Genomic DNA, 16,920 nt, shown 5'->3' with positions numbered 1-16,920 from the left:
TAGTAAACGTAAAACATTCTTGTTGTCGGGCGCGCCGCCTAAAGCGGGAAAATTGGTTCCGGTGGAGCTGAGTACAGTTGTCTATAATGTACTGCAACAACAGAACCGACGGAAATCCCTCGTAAGTTGTGCTCATGTAATTAGCGTTGTCATATATAAACTGTGCCACTGATACTATGAAAGAATCTTAGCGCTTCATTATTTCTCGAGGTACTCTGTGTCCGCAATCATTAGAGGTCTAGAGAGAAATGCGAAGAAAATATGGACGTTGTTGCGGTGCTGTGTAGTCCCACTCATTGTATGTTATGTATGTTCATCAATCGAGGGCCGGCTAGATCTAAACGCTATAGAATAGGCCTAGACCCTATATAACACAGTCTCTGTTTTGAGACCTTCCTGGTATTCCTCCTGGCATCCAGGGATTCTCCTCTGACTCTTGGTCAAGGTTCACAGTGCACCAGAGGTCGACTTTATGGCCTCATTTTAGTGCTGAGGAATGGCAAAAATTGTGCAATAATTTATGATGTAGGCCTATTTACTATTGAAAGGAAGAGATTATTTAAAATTAACCGCTAACGTTTTAATCGTTTTTAATATGAATTAAATTTAATGCAGAGCATGAGCGAGAAGATTGATTCAAATTGAGGTGTGATTTTTTTTTTCTATAATTTAACAAACATGTCCCCCCCCCCCCCCAAAAAAAAAAAAGGAAAGGAGGCCGGAGGAAAGGAGTAGATGACAGGTTCATGTCCGGTGGTTCCTTCCCCCCCCCCCCCCCCCCCCCCGACATGTTTGTAAATTATAGACCAGCAGTTGATCTTACAAATTTCATTTGTAGATGGAGACAAATTGAAAAAAAAAACAAACTGAAAAACAAAACAAAACAAAACTCACACCTCATCTTGATGTATTTTATTGTTCACCTCTTAAATTGGAATTACCTCATGATTAAATCTTGTGTCACACAAACATGATGCTGGGCTGTTTTCACTGTCTAATGTTTAAACTCTTAGACCTGCCTACTCCTGTACTTGAGTAGGCCTACACAGGACAGGGTTGATGATGCTAAGGCTATTAGTGCATGCTGAAATTATGTTGGTATAAGTAAAGAAATATCCAAAGCTGGATCATTAAGTTTATTAAGTTGCCTTAGTTTGTAAACGGATACTTCTACTGCATGTTAAAATATGTTGGTAGGTATAGCATCTTTTGTCTTTTTATGTTTAACGCAACCTACTGTTAAACATCCTATACCGTATACACTCACATTCACACACACACGCTCACACACAAACACACATTGGGCAATTCCACAGTTAGGTGGACACGACATGGATAAAGAAAATGTGCCTCTTTATCTTACTCTTTAATTTAGGCATCAACTTACGCCATGGATATTCACCAATCATTGGAGGTCTTCCAAATTCAGTAGATTTTATTTTTCGTATTCATTGGTTTTGCGAGATCTAAAACCATCATTTAAAATGTACGGTACATGTGGGACTGGGGAAGTTGAAATTAACTTAAATGCAAATTACAGTGGGTTCCTTTGAAAATTTTTCCTCAAAGTTTTGCTAAGGGGTAAAAGATGAATACAATTAAATACTCCAGAAGTCATGTGACATATTGTCAATTACAAAAGCGTGAAATGACCTGCAGAATTATTCCGGACAAATGTAACGTTACTAACCGCAACATTACTAACCATGCTTTTGGGGGTCGAGCTAATAAATTTTCAGTTGAACTGCTAAAAATATTTGCGTGAACATTTGTCATGATGCAATAATTGAAATTAATGCAGCACTTTGTTTGAAGTAACTTGCATTTTTGCACATTTGTTACAAGACATTGATTTTTTTTTGTCATGTCCTTTTTTTGTGACGTTACTAACCAGCCCTTTTAGTTGCCATAGCAATTCTAATATTTATTGGATTGTATTCATTCTTTTTTTATGTCATAAACCTGGAAGGATGAACATGTTTTTAACATGATTTTGACTTGAAATGAATAAATGGTGATTTAGTAGTAAAAACAAATATCTAAATTTGTTTAAATGTAACATTACTAACTGCGGAATTGCCCCATTGAGTAATTTCGTGCTGTAGATTATTTTTATGTCATACATAATGGGTGTACCTACCTGTCAAGCCCCACAGACTTTTACTGATACATCCTATTTCATTTTTCTTTATTATAATGTACTCTTGTTTGTTCTATTGTATTTGTTTGCTGAAATATGTACTTTTTAACATTTTTATACCTGTACATATTGTGCACGGTACCACATGAATGATTGTTATTTGCCAATTTTTATCTGAAGAATGAAATCAAACGAATGAAATGAAAGTATTTAGAGCTGCATCATTAATTTTTTTAAGGCACCTACGTTTGTAAATGATACTTTTACTGCTTCTACCCCCCAAACTGCCAGTGTAGCATGGATGAAAAGAGAAGAGATTACCTGGACTGGGCAGATTATTTCATGGCTGTTGCATTCCTGTCAGCTCAGAGGAGTAAAGACCCAAGGACACAGGTATGAAAGCTGTCGGCAACTCTCCATTGGTCAAATCGCAGAGCAGGGGGAGTATACCGTACTGTAAAACGAGGAATGTTCGCATGCATTTTAATTTCGCGAATTTCGTGAGCGGCAACATTCGCGAAATTAAAATCCGCACAAAAGTTCTGGCCTACATTTCTGGAAAAGTTCTGGATGCCAGTGGCAAGTCGCAAAAATGTCATGCTGCGAAAAAGGCCGTCGGCTCCAATTCGCTAAATTTTCATGCCGCGAGTATATTGTGTTTTACAGTATGCATGCAATGAGATTCAGCTGATATGAATGGAGAATTAAAATATATATCATTTATAATTTTTGTAGGCCCACTTGTGTGTAGATCTCATTTCCTTTCATTATACAAATTGTCAGGAGTAACAAGCCCTGTGTAAATATAATTGGGGATTGGATTTGGGGAATTTGGGGGATCTTCCATGCATCCCACCACCAAAACAAAGCAAAATAAAATAAAACGAGAGAAAGAGAGAAGATATTATGTATGACATATCACTCTGTGTATCATCTTTTTTTTTCTAATAATTTAATTGCCCGCTGTTGCTGCTTTTACAGGTGGGAGCATGCATCGTGAATGATGAAAACAAGATCGTTGGGATTGGCTACAATGGCATGCCTATTGGATGCAGTGATGAAGAGTTGCCATGGCAACGGCACAGTGACGAATGGCTGGAGACCAAGACGCCATATGGTTAGAAGAATTTTGCGCATTGTGTATGTCTGCTAGTGCTCAATACAGTCACTCTTCTGTTGATAATATTATGTCTGTGTGAATATTTTTGCTAACAAACTGATGCAGTGTGCCCTGTGTCCATAGCTTTGCCTTTGTCATATTCTCTTTGAAAAGGGCACAAATTTCATGTTCATGAGAAAAAAAAAAGATACTGCTCAAGTTTTATCATGAGCATTTACATTCATCAAAATATTTCCAGGCAATTGTAAACAGTACTTTTATTGCAATAAGAAGGGGGAGGGGAGGGGACAATTCCAAACATATTTAATCAAGAGGAGGAGTGCCAGGTAAGAACTTTCATAGTTAGGTGACCAATGTCAGGTGACCAATTCATAGTCATGTGACAAACACCATGTCAGATGATACATTAACATTAGATTTGCCATCACTTTCGAGCCATTCATTGGATTTTATAAGGTTTTTACTACTTTTAGATCATATGTGCTAACTTGATGTTTCTTTCTTTTTCGATACAACACTCTCCTTCAAACACCAGTATGACATAAATCAGTTTCATAATAAGACAGCTCTCATTCCTACATCTGACTTCAGAAAATAATATATCAGCTCATTTGGGATTACATTGTTATTTCAAATTCTGTCACTGTAAAGTGTGCCACGCAGAGATGAACGCTGTGATGAACAAGAACTGTGCCTCCGTCAAGGGCTGTACCATTTACGTAGCCCTCTTCCCTTGCAACGAGTGCACCAAGGTCATCATCCAGGCAGGCATCAAGTCAGTCATCTACATGTCGGACACCAAGCACGACAAACCCTCCATGATCGCCTCGCGGAGAATGCTGGATGCAGCAGGGATACCGTACAGGTGGGAGGGATGATGTGCTAGCATGGTTGGCTTCTTAAATGGCTCAATGATGCCAGTACAATTTTGAGGTTATGATGTTGACATAAAATGAATGAAAAGGCATAACATAAAATCAGTTGAAAGTGGATATGATGACCCAAAGAAGATAAAGTAATGAAAGTTTTAATGTATGCCTTTGGAATGACATTTCTCATCCCTTCCTGTTTCTTCTTGTGTTTATAAAGTTTCACTGATTTTGTTTGTTACCCTCCCCCCTCCCAATGAAATTAACCTCCAAAATCAGCAACAAATGGATTAATCAAAATCTGTGTGAAGCTGAATGAAATAGTTTGTGTTATCAAGTTCTCAATGTATTTCTTTTCTAGTCCAAATTCTACAACTTGGAAAATTTAAAAAAGAATGTGAGGTATTTTACATGGTTGTAATAGTAGTTTTCCTCTACAGGTCATTTGCAAACATCATTTCTTGTCCATAAAAGGGAAATCGTTATACACAATCATAGAGATCATTAATTGATTTGTTTCCGTCCATGCATTCTCACTTCCCCCCCCCCCCCCACAGGCAACACATTCCCAAGAAGAATAAACTAACAATCGACTTCAGCTGCCTAGAAAGAGAGACGCATCCGTCATAGCTTGCTGCACAGCGGACACTGGAGGAGCATTCCGAGCTGTCTTCCATCAAGTTAAAGTGAACAGTACTAATGATGGCGGAAGGACATTGTCTTGAGAATACCCTAACTTCTTATGATGATACATGTATGTGACATGATATGGTACTACTGTAAAACGAGGAATATTCGCATGCATTTTAATTTCGTGAATTTTGCGAGCGGCAACAGTCGTGAAATTTAAATGCACGCGAAAGTTCTTGCCTACACAATATACATTTGATGCCAGTGGCAAATCCCGAAAATTTCATGCTGCAGTAAAGGCCGTCGGCTCCAATTTGCGAAATTTTCATGCCGCGAATATATCATGTTTTACAGTATACAAGAGTACGCTGTATGCATAGGATTGAGTTAAGGTGTCACAAACACTTGAATCAGAGGTCTGTGTTGAAGATGGAGTTTGAAGGAGTCAAACCAAGGAGGTTCAAGAGAGTGGAGTCACAACTGTCGTATTTCCTTTGAAGTCACGTTTGACGCCGCCACTCGAAAGTATTTGAAGCATGTGGCAAACTGGATCTGCTGCGCAGATAGGAAGACAATTGACTCATGTCTCATTGCATAATCATCAGCCACTTTCTAACGAAAATATGTCTTTGTGATGGTAATTACTTTTCGCCATCCCTACTTATAAAAGATAGGTGGTATATAATGGTAAAGACACGGGGATGCGCTAATAGAAATTGCGCAAAAAATGATGAAATGAAAATGAAAATTACTCGACTGGCCGTGCCCGGCCACTAATCTGATATATTTATTGATATAGAATTATACTCGAAGATTATTCCATATCAGTTTTATTTGGAGGAATTAAGTGGAAAAGTGATAAAACTGGCTTTCCGGGAGGGTACAGTTTTAAACACTTTCACATGATACAGCTCTGATTTACACTTTTGCACATATTTCTTGAAGGGATTGGCCTTTGTTTAATGAGCTTTATCATTAAGTGAGATTTCGTTTCATTTAATAGATAAACAAGCAAAATATAGCCAACATTAAGTTAACGTTCAAAATGAATCTTCAGATTGCTCAGCAAGACGGCGGCATCAAACCCCGTCACCAAAGGCACAGATGCACCTGTGGAATTCTTTTATACATCAATAGAAAAGTGACAACTGTTTGAATGATTACAGCCAGTTGGAACTCCATCTCTTAAACCTCCTTGGTCAAACTTTGTGGTCATAGACCCCGTTTACAGTGTGGGGCCGGGCTCGGCCGTGGCCGAGTCCGGCCTCAATTGCGCGGCCGAGCCTCGCAATTTTGTCCGTTTACACTGCTGGGCTCGGCCGCGCTTTTGATTCAAACCTTTCAATATTTTGTCGTAGTGGCGCTCTGCTTGTAAACAAACGCAATTTGGTATTGTCTGGTTTTCAGACCCTTTGCCAAATGAATTCCGTGGCGACGAAGTTGCCGTTCGGGCAAAGGGCTTTGCCGAAGGAAAAAATCCTTTGCAGGACAAAACCGCCTTAAACTATACTAGTTTTCGACGTTGAGGGGGTTAATATCCTGAATAGCGAAAGATACAGGCAGAGGGTTTGGAAGCCAGACTAAAATTGGCCGCGCAATTGGCCGCGCATTTGGCCCAGTTTGCGTTTACACCAAGAAGAGGCCAGGCTCGGCCGCGGCGGAGCCGCGGCCGAGACCACCTCTCGGGCCTTTTGCGCGTTTACACTGAAGCAGGGCTGGGCTCGGCCGCGGCTCGGCCGCGGCCGAGCCTCGCACTGTATACGGGGTCTTAGCAAGGAGTTTCAAGAGATGGAGTTACAACTGACTATAATTATTCAATCAGCTGTCAGTTTTCTATGGATGGACAAAAGAATTTCACAGGTGCATTTGTGCCTGATTTTCAATGCTTGAAGCCGCCATCTTTCTGAGCAATCTTTTGATATCTATTTCAGCAATATTTGAGCAATTTCTATTCATGCACCCCCTGTGCCTTTACCATTGTCTACCGCCCATCGTTTGTAAGTAGGGATAGCGAAAAGTAATTACCATCACAAAGACATATCTTCCTTGGAAAGTGGCTGGTGATTATGCAATGAGACACGAGTCAATTGTCTTCGCATCTGAGCGGCAGATCCAGTTTGACACATACTTCAAATATTTTTGAGTGGCGACTTCGAGCATGGGATCAAAGAGAATAAGACTGTTGTGACTCCATTTCTCGAACCTCCTTGGTCTTAGACCGCATCCCTATTACATGTTTGTACTGTGTGAAGTAACACACGTCCTAATTCTCCGCACACCGCAAGTATGTGCCTTTATTTCCCGTCAAACAAGAATTACACACCAAAGAGAGGAATTTGTGTTTTAAATTTTGTCAGTGTTGCCCAGGCGGGCAATGATGAAAGTTTGTAGTGAAATCAGGCAAACATACATATAGCAGTATTGATGCAACAATCATGGTGCCTGTGACAGAATCTTCCAATGTGAACTGTAAGACCCCGTTTACAGTGCGAGGATGGGCCGAGCCGCGGCCGAGGCCAGCCTCAATTGCGGGACCGAGCCCCACAATTTTGTCCGTTTACACTGCCGGGCTCGGCCGCGCTTTTAATTCAATCCTTTCAATATTTTGTCGTAGTGGCGCTCTGATTGTAAACAAACGCAATTTGGTATAGCCTGGTTTTCAGACCCTTTGCCAACTGGATTCCATGGTTTGTTTGCGTTTACACCAAGAAGAGGCCGGGCTCGCCGCGGCCACGGCCGAGACCACCTCCAGAGCGTGGCCAAATGCGCGGCCAATTTTGGCCTCGCATTTGGCCTTTTGCGCGTTTACACTGAAATGAAAGAGGGCTCGGCCGCGGCTCGGCCGCAGCCGCAGCCGCAGCAGCCGCAGCCGCAGCAGACATGTATTTGTCTTTTCTTTCTTCTTCTTTTGTTACTGTTAACGCTGATTTTGTTAATGTTATTGTGTTTTCTAATCTATTTGTATGAGTAGCAAAGTGCGCTTAGAAACGTCAGTATGAAGCGCCATATAAATGCAATTATTATTATTATTATTATTATTATTATTAATACAACAAAGTACAAATTTAGGTGCCAAACTTACCACATACATGTATGTCTTTGTTTACTCTACAGTTCGTTTTAACTAAATTTCGATATAACAAAAGAAAACTGCCAGACCCGAGGACTTTGTTTTATCGGGAGTCCACTGTACTAATTTACTACTGGTCAGAATGTTTCTCATTCATTTTTTGAAATTTTATTCATCATTATTTGTTTGTTTGTTTGTTTTTTACCACCTGGCTCTCATGAAGACAAACTTTTATTCTTTCAAAGTTTCCTAAAGCAATCAGAAAATCCATCTTCTTTCTTGTTTTCTCCCGAAGTTTTCTCCCTAAGATCTGTCTTGACTGCTTTCGCACTGGTGGATTACCAATCTGTCCATTCTCTGTCGATGGGTAAAAAGAATCTCATTTGGGGGCATTGGTAGCTCTCAGAGAATTACGGGAGGAACGGGTTAATACGACATAGAGACCTGCAAATGCTGCAATGTGTATTCTAATTCATGGCTAACAGAGGCAGGATTGATCTGAGGTATTCAATACAGTAAGCTCTCATTTTATCATGAGACGTTACTGTATTACACCAGGTTCAAAATTCCCTTTACGTGTATTTCATAATTTTTGCTAACCCAATACATCAGAATCTCAATATAACAAAGTTTTGTTGTTGTTGTTTTTTTGTCTCAAAGATTCTATCATGAGAGGTTACTGTATTTTTTCTTCTACTTCTTTGTACATGTGTTTGTGTATTGAAAGTAATTTGTTAATTATGTTTTATGATAATATTGTAAAGCGCATAGTGAACATTCATTTGTTATATGCGCTATAAATGATTTCATTATTATTATTATCATTATTACACCAGGAAAATTCAATATTTTGAATATATTGATCACTCGTTTGTTTGTTTTTTTCATGGTGTGGTGTGATATCTTGGTCACATTTTTTCTTTTATTGTACATCTATGATTTTCATTTAATTTCACAAAATACACTGCATGCCTTTTGATATTTTTAATATGACATAGTTATCACTGTTTTCATTTCACCAAGGGTTCCCATGTTTTGATGTGTTTGTTCCTGCTCGGCAATGTAATTTCTGTGTGAGTGTGTGTGTTTTACCATGCTTTTTTCCCCCCGAGGTAAAAGTCACAAACATGCTGTTCCTTGGACAGGGCATAAAATGGATGCCCCAGTTGACTGGTGAAAAGCTGGCACAAATGGTTATCTACATGGCACATTGTGTCAAAGTGAACTACTGACGACCAACCGCCTTTGACAGTCCACACTACAATTACTGTATTTCAATCAAGCTTCACACCACACACAAACACATGACACCCAGACACAAACAACACACATGCATAAATAGCATGCCAAAAACGGCCTCCAAACATTACTCTGTCCACACGCTAGTTACAAAATTTGTCTCAAGATTGGCCTTTACCTAATGTGTGACAATGTTGGTGGACAGTCAGTGAAATTTTGTGGAAAATTTTTTGAAAGGCGTGGACCTTCCGCACTCACACTCGCGTTTCTCGCCTTGCATTCCTCCAACACAGACCTACACTGTATTCATTAGTGTGTAATCTGCTGCCTATTACATCTTTTCAGCCACTAGGGGTGGCTTCGGAAGTTTGTGTCTAACCTGGTCCGTATGTGTGTTATTAACATGGTCAACAGCTGTAGGCACATAAAAAGCACAAGTACACAAAAAATCCACAAAATAGACTTAACGCGTATCAATGCAATGTAATTTTCAGAATATCATTTTAATAGCAGATATGTCTCTTCATATTAATGATAATGGAAAGAAGGCTGTTATACAATTTTATAGATCAAAGAGAAGAATACACATGATTGGATGTAGCATTAACTTAAACTAGGCAACAAGAAAATACAGTTTTTGTTTTCGTTTTTTTTTTTTCCAAAAAAAAAAAAAATCAGCATCACAAACTCTTAAATAAGTAAACCAGAAGAAAAATCTGGTGCAATATATAATTCTTCCACTTTTAAAAGAGAAAATAGTACTTATTTTATACATATTCCATGACTTACAAAATGAGCTGTTACAGCAGTAACATATACAAATACACTTCACAGTCCATATAAAAAAAAAGAAAAAAAAAAGTTTACACGACACAACCATTGTAAGGCTCTCCAAAGACTGGCCAACACTTGAATGAGAACTATCAGTAAGTAATTCACGATTTTCCTATGCAAAACTTCAGTGACAAAATACCCTGACATGTTGGCCAATATTCATTTATTAATTGAACCCTGTAAGACCCCTTTTGGTAATAACTTTGTGAACTGTAACTTTAAGTACAAAACACACACAAGAAAAATGCCATGTCCAAAAATGGTGCTTACAAAAACACATTGGCATTCTTCCTATGTCTTGTGTCTAGTGTAAACAATACACTTCACGGTCTATGTATGCTAACATAAAAATCCTACAACTCCCTAAAGGGTGTTTGTCAATGAAAGGATGCCTTCTGCAGAGCCTATACCCCTACCAAAACAAAAACCAGCCATGAATGATTTCATCTTTTCCAGCATAACTGGAAGGGTGGGCTGTGTACCACAACAGTGAACTAAAATGCATGCACTACATAAACCCCATAAACCAGTACAGCTAACTATTGGAAGAGGAATTTCCTCGGAAAATTCTCTCTGTCAAAATACTCGATGGAAGATATTCTCTTGTGCAACAAAGCTGCTAATGAAATGAATATTCTCTTGGGTTTTTCAATTTACCTCTGTCATGAATCGCATTAAAACTAACACTATGTGGACATAAAAGGGGGAAAAAAATGAGGTGGGAGAAAGAGAGAAAGACAGCATTGAAAGAAATTGGACTGGGATAAGTTTTGTGCCGTAAACTCCCTTTTATAACACGGTGCGCAACAAAACAACCAATCATCGTTGACAAAAAAAACAAAAACAAAAAACAAAACAAAAAACAAAACAAAACATGAGCTAACACAATCATGCTGTAGCAACTACCTAGGCATGGAACCAAAACGACTGAACGTCTACAATAAGATGACAAAGCTCACATAAATAGCTACTTTTTTTCTCTATTTGTCGATAACTTGCAACGCAAAGATGCTCGTTCAGCCAGATATGGGGGAGTAACAGAATGGATCCATGCATAACGCTAACAAAGATTGTAACACAGTATCCATCGGCTTCAAACACTGCCCTTTGCCAACACATGCCAGGGCTTGTCAATATTGCTCAAGTAAAAATAAGCACTGTGACTGTTCAATTGTATATATATATCCCCCGTCCAAAAAAAGAAAAAGAAAAAAAAAAAGAAATAAACTTGTTGAAAACATTTTCATGAAAGAGTGGAAGGGTCAATGAATATTTCTAAAGGCAGCAGTATCAAAAATTCACACTGTAGTCTGGGAAAACTCAAGTTTCATCTTTTCATCAACAATGTCAGACTGTACATTTTAAGTAATGAGAGACAGGAATGATTTGTTTTTTCCTCATGTTTTAAGTACCGGTATTGGTTTAAAAAAATGAATACATTTGGCTCATGAATCGCTTCATATATCAAGTATCTGATGACAGTTTCCAAATTTTGTGAAAGCTCAACTTGGTTTGCAGTGATTATGAGAATGAGGTTTGATCAGCTGAATGACACATTGGTAACTTTGAATTAAAAAAAATTGATATGAATGACATGAGTATGGCCCTATGCCTGGCAGCAATATTACAGACAAAAAATTCCCACAACGCTAGAAACCGGGCAATGTACTGATGGGTGTAAATTTCAGTTACAGCGTGGAATACAGCCATGAAGCTTCATTCAGACTGATTGCCATGGGTCAATGTAAACCATGCCTACATAATTTAAACATTCATCCATTACTGAGAAAACACTGCAATCCAGTGCATCTTGAATACATACAACTATGCAATGGTATTGTTGCAAGACGTTGTTCCGAGTTAATTTTCATGGAGTGCCTATACAATCTCTGCTAGTTTGAGCGTAGGAATACCATACACCTGGCAAATTGTACAAACTTGAGTCACATATGCAGCACGTTCAATTTCATGCAAGTAGAAATATAACTGAGAACCGTAGTAAATTTTGCCTTTGAGCAAACAAACACATCCTGTAGTACATGTACCTGATGAAGAAACAACTAATAGGGAGCTCACACTGAAGCAGCTACCCCATACACAAAGCTTGCGAAAACAATTTTCCTAGAAAAATATGTCACTAGCATACTCGCTGAATATGTAAAATGTATTACAAAAGAATTTAATGCTTAGAAAAATGTAGTACAAAACACCTCATATTTCATCACCTTTGTACATTCCTCTTTACACAGCAAAAAAAATTGTGTTGTAGAAAAAAAAACATGAGTATTGGTCAGAGTGTTCTGGGATGAAGAAACAATGGTACTGAACAGAACAGTGTGCTGTGACAGAAATGCACAATTATGGAATAGTTTCAAGAAAGTTTGATCACTACTGTTCGGTGTTCGAACCTGATAGATTTTTCTCATACCAAATACTGCAACTATTTTTTCCCCCAAGAGCCCAGATCACTAGGGACCAGAAACTACTTAGAAAGAAATGTGAAAGAATAATAGGATAGAGAGGTAAGTAGATGGCTTGAAAGCTAATTAAAGAAGGGGACTTGAGAAGGGGAAAGAAATTTGTGAGCATTTGCTGGTCATCCAAATGCATGTGTTTTATCTTTTCAAAATATACACACTTTTGTCACATTTCTGAAACTTGCTTTTGCAATAGAAAAACAAAAATGAAGGCAATATTCCATAATAGCAATTTAAAAAAAGACACACATTTGTAAATTCACTGATATAAGTTATCTTGGATATGTATGAAATTCCTCACAACTTGACATAAATAGATCATTCAACGGATTCGAACACAACAGTATATATTGCAGGTGCCGAGGACAGAACTAGAATTTGGGATCAGAATGGGGCAACTTTTGTACATTTCATCAGGCAACCCTTTCTTATTCTGTCCTCTCACTCTATTTCAACTGTTACGAAACCCGACAAAACTGACTACGTAACTGACAAGACGGTTTATCACAAGTGCCGCGCAACGTCGTTTGTGACAATCTTTTTGATTCCCCCCACTCCTGCCGCACAGCGAATTCAGGAAATTCCACATAATGAGCTCCAACACGAGAGAAAAAAAACAAGTGACTTTCATACATCAAAATGTGTGGAAGGGCACTGCCGAACTTGTGGCAATCAGTTTTGAAAGACAGAATTTGTGGGCTCTGACTCTCGGAGCTCAGTGTTGTCCACAAAAGCCAGCCAGCGATATGTGGTCAGCCTTCTATAAGACACTGCATCCAAGAATCTCAACCACACTTCCATGCTGCACGCAAAAGCCGAAAGTCAGCAGCACAATTTGATGTGGCTTTCCGAAAAATAAATCACACAAACAAAAAAAATTGCCAGTCTAGTCCAGCTAGGCCAAATATCACATCCATGTGTGAAAAAAAGTGAGTTTGTAAGACCAAACAAAGAAAAAAAAAACACACACACACAACATTGAAAATATACACACAATGTGCTGCAAACTTCCTTTTGTCATTGACTTTGCAAGAGTTTCTGCTTTTGTTTTTTTAGACTTGCCTAGATTCATTTTCAGCAAGTTTTCCTGTCCAATACCTGTCACCTCTTGTTCTCTCTGTTTCACAGAGTACAGAGTGCAGTGTGCATGTGCTTGCACAATTGAAACACTCCTCACAAATTTTGGTCAAGTTATCATCAGCAATAGCACAGCAATAATGACAAGTGTGGAAAAATGGGCACTGCTTTGCATTTCCCCAAGTTATTAACCACCACAGCCTTCTTTGTGTTTGCAAAAGGATGAACCACGGGTCGGATTCCTGATCGCACTTTAAATAATCGATTCACTGCCGATATCCGAAGGCACAAGTTCCAGGAGTGAAATCCGTTTCTCGAGGCCTTGCTCCTCTGCACAAGACTTGGCCCTGCTACACTAAAACCATGCTTGGCGTGATGGCACAGCCCTGGAAAGCTCTCACCGAATCACGGGACTGGTGGCCTAACATAGGCCTTCCACTTCACTCAGCAACTGCATTGGTACAGGATTTAGGGTCAGGAAGGTTTCCACTGTACCCCCTCCCCAGATGATCACCCTTCATCAGCAGTACGAGCTGGTTGTATTCCTGCTGTATTCTTCCGGAACGTCCATTGTCAGCACTGTTGCTGTCGTCGTCGTCATTGTCGCCGACGGAGACGACGGCATCGCTTGGCAGCTGCTGGCGTTGTCTTTGTAGCGGTGCACATTTCCATTGGAGTCCCGGGGGGCGCCCGTCTCTGTGGCGATGCTGCCGATGCTCATCTGGCGGAGACTCTCCCTGAGGGCCTCCAGCTGCTCCTCCCCCAACTTCACCTTGTCCTCCAGCTCCTGCACCATGATGAGGAGGCGGGGCAGCATGGTCACGTAGTGGCAGAAGTCGTCGTGCTTGTCGTTGGCCAGCTTGTCCAGCAGCATGCGACTGATGGTGCCGTGGCGACTGACGATGCTCTCCTTCAGCTTCTTGGCGTCCCGGTACTGGGAGTTGAGGTTCTCCCGCAGCTTCTCCAGGTTGGCCTACATGGTTATGAGAGGAAACAAAAAGGAAGACATTAGTACAAATCACAACACCCAATTTGAGGCTGGTGTTTCCTTGATACAATACAGTACTTGTGTATGGCTAACACATACTGCAAAAGTGGAAATTTTCATGTGCACGAAACTTTTCATATCCCAAGTTTTTTTTTTGTTGTTGTTTTTTTTGGTTTTTTTCTGAACAATGCATTGAAAGCCAGCACCAATTCGCAAAAGTTTCAACCTGCAATGTTTCCGGTTTTGTAGTAATCATATACAACACACTACTCAGTAATGCCGGGCATGAACTCAATTTGCTGCAAGCAAATGCTTTTAGTTAGCCTACAGATCATGACACACATAACAAATTTCACACTCTCTAAAAATCTCACCATTGCACTACACATAAATCAATTGTAACTGCTCATCTGCCAGTCATTGTGCAAGAACACAATTTGCTGCCAGTAGTTGTCACAAAGGAACGGTTTGATGTAGATGAACAATGCAAAAAAATAAAAAATAAAAATAAATGAATGATTGGCTGTTGATGCGCACCTTCTCCTCCTCTTCACTGTTCTCCATGCTGCCCAGGACACTGTCTACCTTGGAGATCCTCCTGGTCAGGGACAGGAGTAGCCGGGTCACTCTGTCGATGTCCGCTACGTACATGTTGCACTTGTTGTACTCACTTGCTTTGCAGTGAATCTTTATGCACTCCATGACTTGCCTGCGAATGTGAACCAAGGAGAACAATTTCAAGACTTTTAGTTAAATTTTGATTTATTTTCAGTTCTTTTTTAAAATCTATTTTGATATGTCATGACTAATCTACAAACGGTGCCGTCCTATCTAGATTGTGATACCCAAGACTGCTTGACAACATCATTACTACTGTCACTGGAAATAGACCCAAATTCTCAGTTCATCACCTCCATTCTATGTACGGAACATCCCCGCAAGGCTGATATCATTCAGCCGACACGTTTAATCCATCCACAGTAATGGTCCACCGTCCATGGTATACCATCTCATATACCTAGGTAAAGTGAAGTGCTGTGAGATGAGTGTGCGGCTCGGGGAATGAAAAGCCCAGATGGGGCTTTGATACCGAGACATTCTCACACGATGCACAGCGCATTGTCCCCTAGACCATGCTGCCCTGCCTGATTTGGGTTCTATTGTCTAAACCTGTGACCTGCGACCTTTCACATTCTGACTGACATTCTGCATGAAATTCTGGGGCTCTGTGTCATAAAAAGATGAAATCTAACATAAGTCAGGATTCAGCCAATCGGAATTCGGTATTCAGAGACTCATGTTTGATTATCTGACTTAAAGGGACTGTACAGTACTGGTTGAGGTAGGGATTCATGTTTTGAACATTCCTAAGTGAGATAATGAAAAGCCTCTTATGAAATATGAAAGAGCATGTAATTTTAAGAAGGATTCAACGTTTATTTGATGAAAATTGGTTTTCAAATGGCTGAGATATCCAAAAAAGTGCTAATAATAAAAGGCGACATGCCCCAACTTTATTAGTATATCTTTGTTTCACCTTGTTTTTGGATATCTCAGCCATTTCAAAACCGATTTTCATCAAATAAACTTTTGATACCCCTTAGAACTGCATCCTCTTTGACATCTCATAGAGTGGTTTCTGAATATCTCACAAAACGTTAAAAGTTAAATCTTCACCTCGACCAGAACTGTACACACCCTTTAAGTTTGATCTAAATTTTATGCAACGTGGCCCTGACTACAAATCCCATTGAAATGACGTTGATTAGAATGGCGATCACTCTTCAACAGTTGGTGACTACACATTTCTGTGAGTGGACCTTCACTGTAGCCATAATTTCTGCTTCTCAGTTCATGCTAGCCCCACCTTTGACGATCAAAACTGGAAAATGATTTCGGAAATAGTCTCACCTCTTCATCTCTTCCAGACTGGACATCTCCGTGGCAACCTCTGTCTGCATCTGCTTGATGTCTTCCACCTTCTTGCTGATGCGCTCCACAAGCTCCTCCTGGATTGGGGAAAGAGACAAAAGATGTTTTTTGGGAGTCAGCAAAGTTCTCAATGAGCACACATCCACAGATATATGTATCTAAATATATTCATAACTTCTGATTGTCTAAAATCTCAAATTGATATTCATATTAGGGGCCCCATAACAAGCACTAGTTGCTTACAAGGGGTCCCGGCCTTTGAATGTTATGTCTTATATAATGTGCAATTTTTTTATGTTGTATCATACAGTTGCCAAATAAATTGAAATTGAAATTGAAATTGAAATTGAAATTGAATTAATTGTTAATTAACCATTCCTCCTTAGTTCAATGAAAATAAATGTCCTGTTTAAGTTTCGCTATAAAGGAAGCAAAACAAAAATGTCTAGCAATTGTACTAGTCAATCTAAAATTTTAACAGAATGTCTACTGAGATTCAAGAGTACTTTTTTGTGTTGGTCAATTGTATTGTTACCATGAGAGT

At 39.5% G+C, this 16,920-nt stretch overlaps 2 protein-coding genes across 3 annotated transcripts in view; one reads left to right on the top strand and one right to left on the bottom strand.

The window, feature by feature from the left end:
* The first annotated feature begins 24 nt into the window (after positions 1-24).
* On the top strand, positions 25-16,776 carry LOC140235138 (deoxycytidylate deaminase-like). Of its 2 annotated transcripts, XR_011901672.1 has the most exons (6): positions 25-121; positions 2,432-2,533; positions 3,122-3,257; positions 3,912-4,125; positions 4,687-4,883; positions 16,373-16,776. XR_011901672.1 is itself a non-coding variant. In XM_072315176.1 (5 exons), the coding sequence occupies exons 2-5, from the start codon at positions 2,438-2,440 to the stop codon at positions 4,757-4,759; spliced, it is 519 nt and encodes a 172-aa protein (XP_072171277.1). In that variant the 5' UTR covers positions 25-121; positions 2,432-2,437; the 3' UTR covers positions 4,760-5,856. The 2 variants fall into 2 exon arrangements, 1 of the variants encoding a protein (XP_072171277.1); XM_072315176.1 differs by lacking the exon at positions 16,373-16,776 and having other exon boundaries at positions 4,687-5,856.
* The window catches only part of LOC140235360 (uncharacterized), a 177,996-nt gene continuing 175,052 nt past the window's right edge, over positions 13,977-16,920 (bottom strand). The window contains exons 8-10 of the mRNA XM_072315388.1: positions 16,356-16,453; positions 14,982-15,153; positions 13,977-14,429 (exon numbers count right to left, since the gene is read on the bottom strand). Of these exons, the coding sequence (XP_072171489.1) occupies positions 13,977-14,429; positions 14,982-15,153; positions 16,356-16,453 (723 nt within the window). The remainder of the gene's footprint in view (positions 14,430-14,981; positions 15,154-16,355; positions 16,454-16,920) is intronic.

The sequence above is a fragment of the Diadema setosum genome, chromosome 11 (genome assembly GCF_964275005.1).
Source record: "Diadema setosum chromosome 11, eeDiaSeto1, whole genome shotgun sequence".
In the NCBI taxonomy this organism is placed as follows: domain Eukaryota; kingdom Metazoa; phylum Echinodermata; class Echinoidea; order Diadematoida; family Diadematidae; genus Diadema; species Diadema setosum.
The sequence above is the reverse complement of the archived record's forward strand: the minus strand, read 5'-3'. Positions and strand labels throughout refer to the sequence as shown.

Coding starts and splice junctions, on each gene's coding strand:
- LOC140235138 (XM_072315176.1), top strand. CDS start 2,438: ATGGATGAAAAGAGAAGAGATTACCTGGACTGGGCAGATTATTTCATG. Junction 2,534..3,121: donor GTAAAGACCCAAGGACACAG/GTATGAAAGCTG, acceptor CTGCTTTTACAG/GTGGGAGCATGCATCGTGAA. Junction 3,258..3,911: donor GGAGACCAAGACGCCATATG/GTTAGAAGAATT, acceptor GTCACTGTAAAG/TGTGCCACGCAGAGATGAAC.